Source organism: Salvelinus namaycush, chromosome 11 (assembly GCF_016432855.1).
Source record: "Salvelinus namaycush isolate Seneca chromosome 11, SaNama_1.0, whole genome shotgun sequence".
NCBI classification, from domain to species: Eukaryota; Metazoa; Chordata; class Actinopteri; order Salmoniformes; family Salmonidae; genus Salvelinus; species Salvelinus namaycush.
The window spans coordinates 21,854,131-21,861,835 of record NC_052317.1 but is presented as its reverse complement, the minus strand read 5'-3'; the positions used below and the strand labels follow the sequence as shown (position 1 = coordinate 21,861,835).

Below are 7,705 nucleotides of genomic sequence, written 5' to 3'. Positions count from 1 at the left end.
GTTTCATTTACATTTTAGAGGCGATAAGGTGATAAGTTGGACAGATCGAGTGAAATAAGCAGTTTCCTCACACGACATCTCTCCTTCTCACTATCACGCAATAGGTTTAGCTTCCCCAGCTGCCATTTTTAAAAAGACCCGACGGAGCTCATTGCCATCTTGAATCATAAAGAGATGGGCATCATGAAGATCTAGTCATTGATTTTGTTGGAAAGGGGAGAAATTGTGCTTTACATTGGTATTGATATTACAGTTGATCTGGAAGTATTTCATTTTTTGGGCGCTAAAATAAGGTCAATTGTACGGACCAGCGCGATGTACAAAAGTGAGTGAGTTTACGTTACTTTTCATGTGAGCTTTTCACTTTGTCTAATGTACTGCAAAGAGTGCATATATAATATTGACCCATACATTTCTTTACAATCTCTCCTCTCTCTGAACAGGCTCCTCCTTCATGTCTGTCAGTTGATGGTGATATACAGGCTGAGAGAGAGAGGATCTCTACCTCTTACTGTAACACAGTCACTCTCAGTGTGTTCTGTATAACCATGGTACTCTGTCTGATCATCTGGCTGGTTCTTGCTGTATTCTGCTTCGGTATGATGGAACCTTTTCTCTCATTCATATTCTCATCAATCTAATTTTCATTTTTAAAAATCTTTCATTATCACTCACTTCATCTTTTTTTGTCTTCCAGAGTGTACAGGAGATCATGTTCAACAGCAACCAGGATGTGTGATTGCTACAGAAGGACTGGTAACACTGAGCTCCCTTACAAAAACACTGTGTGTACACGTGGGTGCGTGTGTTGTGACATTTTTTAAGTCAAGTGCAGGTGTTACATAATTGAGGCAGAGGAAAGGATTTGCCTTCTATAGCTGACAGTGAGAAACCAGGGGAGTCATTTTGTCATAACTATACTTGTGTTCACTGTTTTCACTGTGTTAAATAACACTTACCAGCTAGGATACATTTCAATATTTGGGTGAGTTTGATACTATTCTTCATATCCAAACACATATCCAATGTAGTTACTTGAGAGTGGAAGATCTTTTGCAATTTTTAATACACTAAATTAAGATTAGAATTTTATGATAATTTTATGATAATTCCTGTTTTCATAAATGTTTTATATGTTGCTGTCATGGGAATGACATTACTCCTACAACAGAGAAGGTGTTTGGGTTGGAGAGTGACGTCATAAATCTGTCCTGTAACTACTCCTCTGCTAGTACTCTCCAGTGGTATCAACAGTACCCTGGATCATCTCCCATCTTCCCTCCTCCTCACTGGAGTGTCCTCAAACCCCTCTGTAGTGAAAGATGAACCTGAAGAACCTCGACTGTCTGAAAAAAATTATAAAGAAAGAACCCTTGTGGATCTGGAGATCTCCTCTGCTGTGCCATGCAGCCCACAGTGACAGGAAACATTCACACACTGACCCAAAACCTGAACAAAAAAACAGTGCAAAAAGTTATCAAGCTCATTTTGAATTTCATCATTACCTAGAATAGACAAAACACAAATACACTGAAAATGGTTTTTTTTTGATTTTCAATGAACAATAATAAAATATAAAATACACATTTTTAATGGCTATCTGATGATGTTGCTGATTTATACTTTGTAGAATTAAATAGGAAAACAACATAAGCTGTGAATGAATGAACGCGTCATGTTGAATAAATGAATATCTTGCATCAAGCAACTCTGTTGCCCTAAAATCAAGAAAATATTTGGAGATAAATAACACAGTGTTATCTAATATCCAATAGAGGGAGACTAAGGTAATCATATTTCAATGCAGCCCTGCATTTTCAGGATGTGACAGTGAATCAAGCAGCAGCAAGAAGTCTGCTGTTACTTCTGCTCATCTGACAACTCTCTGCATTTTGGGGTGGGGCTTCAAAGGTTTGAGAAGAGATGGTCCATTCAAAACTAGATGGAGGAGGATGTTACTTTAGTATACACAAATCTTGCTGTGCTGTGTGCTATGATTTGAACTTTCAGTTTCATCCAAAAATGTCAATCCCCACATTCATTTTGCTTTTAGTACTTGCATGTAAGTAAACTACTTTAACCTGTTAGTGAGTAGGGGGCGCTATTTTCACTTTGGAAAAAATCGTGCCCAAATTAAACTGCCTCGTACTCTATTCTAGATCATACAATATGCATATTATTATTACTATTGGATAGAAAACACTCTCAAGTTTCTAAAACTGTTTGAATTATATCTGTGAGTAAAACAGAACTCATTTTGCAGCAAACTTCCATACAGGAAGTGAAAAATCTGAAATCGAGGCTCTGTTCCAGGGCCTTCCTATTCAATTGCCTTATATCTATTGATATACATGCACTTCATACGCCTTCCACTAGATGTCAACAGGCAGTGGGAGGTGAAATGGGGTGTCTAGCTTGATCTGAGGTCGAATAAGAGCTTCTGGAGTGACAGGTCAGGAAATTTCATTGTCTTCGAAGGCGCGAGAAGGAACCCCACATTGCCTTCTGAAAAGCGTTCGGTATACACGGCTAATATCTCCGGCTCTGATTTTATTTGATACATGTGATAATATCATCGTAAAGTATGTTTTTTCAACCGAGTTTTATCAGATTATTCAACGTTTATCGGGACTTTTGGAGTTTTCCGTTCTTTGCGTCAAGAGAAGATGGGCATGTTCGCGCCACTTGGCTAGCTAAGGTTGCTAATTTGACAGGAGAAAAGGACATTCTAAAACCAAACAACAATTTATTCTGGACCAAGGACTCCTTGTACAAGATTCTGATGGAAGCTCAGCAAAAGTAAGAACAATTTATGATGTTTTTTCGTATTTTTGTGTGAAATGTTGAGTCCTATTCTCCGCCCTTTGGGTGAGCACTGTCTCGCAATAACGCAAGCTGTATGTCGTACTAAAGTTATTTTTAAAAATCTAACACAGCGGTTGCATTAAGAACCAGTGTATCTTTCATTTGCCATACAACAAGTATTTTTATGTAAAGTTTATGATGAGTTATTTGGTCAGATTAGGTGAGTGTCCAGAATAGCTCCGGACATTCTGGTGAATCGATGCTACGTATTCACAATGTATAACCACGGTTTGCAGCTCTAAATATGCACATTTTCGAACAAAACATAAGTGTATTGTATAACCCGATGTTATAAGACTGTCATCTGATGAAGTTGGTCAAGGTTAGTGATTAATTTTATATCTTTTGCTGGTTTTTGCGAATGCTATCTTTGCGGTAAATAAATGCGTTTGTGTGTGTGGCTATTGTGGTAAGCTAATATAATGCTATATTGTGTTTTCGCTGTAAAACACTTAAAAAATCGGAAATATTGGCTGGATTCACAAGATGTTTATCTTTCATTTGCTGAACACCATGTATTTTTCATAAATGTTTTATGATGAGTATTTATGTATTTCACGTTGCTCTCTGTAATTATTCTGGCTGTTTTGGTGCTATTTGTGACGGTAGCGGCAATGTAAAACTACGATTTTATACCTCTAAATATACACATTTTCGAACAAAACATAAAAGTATTGTGTAACATAATGTTATAAGACTGTCATCTGATGAAGTTTTCAAAGGTTAGTGATTAATTGTATCTCTATTTGTGGCTTTTGTGAAAGCTATGTTGGCGGTGGATAAATAGCGTTGTGTGTTTGGCTATTGTGGTGAGCTAACATAAATATATATTGTGTTTTCGCTGTAAAACATTTTAAAAATCGGACATGTTGGCTGGATTCACAAGATGTTTATCTTTCATTTGCTGTATTGGACTTGTTAATGTGTGGAAGTTAAATATTTAAAAAAAATATTTTTTGAATTTCGCGCTCTGCGAAGGCAGCGGAATGTTGTGGGTGTTCCGCTAGCGGAACCCAGGGGCGAGAAAGGTTAATCATAAACATTTTTATTGGTGTTATTTTGAATCAAACATGTTGATGCGTTGAAAATAGATCTATAACAGTGTAATAATAGAAGAATAACATATTTTGCATCTTTTGTAGGTGACAGTAATGGTCAGACCATTGAGCCAATCAGAGAGGAGGTGTATGCACCAGCAGGTAGCAAGATTACACGTTCATGCACCTACTCATCTGCAGTCTCTTCAATGGTATCGCCAGGACCCTGGATCACCTCCTCAGTATATCCTGCTTATCTTGCATGGTGTTGGGTCTCCATCACGGGCACCAGGTCTGGATCCTCGACTGTCAGTCAAACTAAATGATGAGAAGAACCGTGTGGATCTGGACATCTCCTCTGCTAAAGAGAAAGACTCTGCTATGTACTACTGTGCACTGACGCCCACAGTGAAAGGAAACCTACAAACGCTGTACAAAAACCTAACCTGACACATTATATAAGCACATGACATGACCTACAGGAGATGGTGCATCTCAAGGTTTTTCTTTTTGACAGGAAACCTGGTGGGTGTGTTTAAAAACCTATGTAAAGAGGAGGAGCAACATTGTATATGCCTACTTATCATTTCAAAGTCATAGCAGTGTTTTGACTTTGCTGTTTTCTAAATAACACATGTATGTCTGATCTGTAACATAGACCATGATGCTCCTCTGTTATATTCTACTGATTTCAGCCCTTGTAGATGATACATTAGAGGATGATATTACTCCAACCAGTCCTGAGGAGTATTATTTAGAGGGTAGCAGAGCTAAGATCTCCTGTAACTATACAGTGAAGGCTTATAATCTCCAGTGGTACAGACAGTACCCTGGATCAGCACCCCAATTCCTCCTCCTCATCACAGACACTGCAACTCCACGTGTAGTGGAAGCTACTCCTCCATACCCAAGAATGACTGCTAAACTGAACGATGAGAGAACCCGTGTGGATCTGGAGATCTCCTCTGCTGTTGTAACAGACTCTGCTCTGTACTACTGCGCCTTGCAGCCCACAGTGGCAGGAAACCCAGAAACCCTGTACAAAAACCTGACTGCTCACGATCAACTCCTCTTATTCATTTTTTACTGCAGGGGTGTGGCTTACTACTGTAGGTAAAACAATTTTTATTTGACTTTGTGTAGCGACAGGTTAGTAAATTACTGTATTCCTGTCGTTCTATTAAGTACATGTTTTAGGCTAATGTATAGTTTATCAGTATTATTGGATTTTTGAGTAAATACCAAGATCTTTAATCATTTAAAATACATCTACCGTGTAATTTTTCCAACACCTCTTCACATTTGCAGGTGACAGTTTTCAGCAGACCATACAGCCAAACCAACATGAAGTGTATGGAGAGGAGGGCAGTAATATCCAGCTTTCCTGCTACTGCTCCTCAGCATACAGTGTACTGTGGTATAAACAGTATCCAGGATCAGCTCCCCAATTACTCCTCTTCATCCTCCATGCCTCTAGGACTGTAGTGAGAGCTAAACCTCACTATATTTTAAAACCCTTTCTTGTCACAATTGTATGTTCTGTTTGTGCTTCTTGTATTAACTATTTGCATTTATTTTATATGAACAGACTGTGGTTTTCCAAAGTGCATGCAGGCAGAGTCAACTGTATTTATAACTAAATTGTGTATAACAATAAATAATATAGGGCTAATATACAATTGAATATGTTCCCTTGAGGCATTTACTTTAAAGGCTGAAGCAGTGCATCAGACACGTACAACAACACACAGACACTTTAATAAAATCAACACTAGAAATGTAATTAACTGTAAGAGTGCATTTAATAACTATAAAATATAAAAACAGTGCCAAGGGTTGGTCAACGTTAAGGTCGGCTCTAGCCCAATTCTAACCCTAGCTTCTTGTCAATTTACTGAATTGACCATGATCCTAGAATGAACCCTAAGCCTAGCTTCAGCTGGCACAAATAATGAAACACATTAGGAGAAGCAGGATTATGAGGTGGGTGGTTTTCTACTTGATTATCTCCAGGCAGGAGTGAGAGGTTTATTTTATGGACCAAATGGAGAGACAACAACCCATGTGTAATAGGATACATGGTGATGCCATTGACCGATGTCAATCATTGGTATCAGTCATAAAACCAATCGTCAGTTGACTTGACTACTTTTTTAAATGCATAGAAAAGATAGCTCCATGTGGCATTGGGCAGCATAACCCAGGTCTATATTGGACTGGTTCATAGGCTACTGTCATATGTGCCTTTCTTTCTGATTCTGTTACAAACCTTTACTGGATAAATGATTTTGTTTTGTCATATGAGTTCAATTTGGCCTGAACATCAAATATATTTCTCCAAGGCCCATAACAACTGACAAATTTGAATTTTCAAAAGACTTGGAGTAGAAGATAACATTCTTTAAAGGAGCCACTTCATGGTACCAAATATATCACATTTAACAATGAATCCCTCTAGCAGTTCAACTAAACAATTGAATACACCATAAGCTCCTCCCCTACTGCAGAGCCCCACAATTATGAGACTTCTCAGCTACAGTGGATGGAACATAATGTCTATAACAGTTTGTTCTTCCTCTACACATGTCTACACATGAAAAATACAATATTTAACCTCTGTAGTGGATGTGACATTGTCAGGTCTGTCAGCTAATGTGACACAAAGTAACACTTGAAATAAAATATAACTTTTATTTCAAGTCAGTTTTCTGCAGGTGATAGTTGTGGGGATGGAATTTTATCCAACAGTCTTGAGGAGGATGTGATACATGGTGGCAGTGTCAAGCTTTCCTGCAACTACACAGTATCTGGTGGAGGAAGTGTCTTATGGTATCACCAATATCCCACATCTGCTCCCCAATTCCTCCTCCTCATCTCAGTGTATTCAGCATCCCCTGAGACAATAGTTACTGTAGATCCACTTTATCCTCAACTGTCAGTTAATGTTGACAAAGTGGCTGAATGTGTGGATCTGAAGACCTCCTCTGCTGAAGTGACAGACTGCTCTGTACTACTGTGTTCTGAGGCCCACAGTGACAGGAAACCCAGAAACACTACAAAAACATTACTGCAATAAATTCCTACTAGTAAACACCATGTAATAGGCAAGAATCTGCATACAAATGATCAGAGATCATGTTCATGATGATCCATCAATTAAGTCATATTTGTTCATCACAGATGATAATGTTGATGTAATGTGGGTCCATTTACTGAATAGGAGGAACTAAGATGAGAGATGGAGAGATGATTCTCCTCTAACTGACTGGAACCGTGGGACATCTTCAGTTCTGCCTCCTGATAACACACTGTTACACCCATCACCATGTTACTCTACCCAGTGTTTCTCCTCTCTGCAGTTGTTGGTGAGTATTAGTCTTACATGACATACTTTTTGTTTATTCAAGGTATCTGTCAAGTGTAATTTGTAAATAACACTTCCTAGAAGAAATGTAAATGACTAATTATCTTTTCACTTGTAATGAATATGACACAGAGTATGTAATAATAACCAATGAAGTGAAAATGTTTATCTAAACTTAACTTTATTACAGGTGGCAATTATGAGAATGACATAAGACCAACAGAGACAGAACATGGCATGGAGGGAAGCAGTGTTACACTGTCTTGCAACTATTCTGGCTCAGTAGACTATCTTCCATGGTATCGTCAATATCCCAGATCAGCACCCCAGTTCCTGCTCTAAACTACAGTCACCTCAAACCCCTATGTATTTAGAGCTGAACCTGATGACCCTCAACTGTCTGTTCATTTGAATAAAGAGAGAACCTGTGTGGATCTGG

General features: G+C 38.4%; 1 protein-coding gene across 1 annotated transcript; it reads left to right on the top strand.

Moving 5' to 3' along the window:
• The first annotated feature begins 548 nt into the window (after window positions 1-548).
• On the top strand, window positions 549-5,214 carry LOC120055288. Its single transcript, XM_039003168.1, has 6 exons — window positions 549-597; window positions 1,172-1,312; window positions 4,008-4,064; window positions 4,195-4,318; window positions 4,608-4,940; window positions 5,211-5,214. The coding sequence occupies exons 1-6, from the start codon at window positions 549-551 to the stop codon at window positions 5,212-5,214; spliced, it is 708 nt and encodes a 235-aa protein (XP_038859096.1).
• Window positions 5,215-7,705: the final 2,491 nt, after the last annotated feature.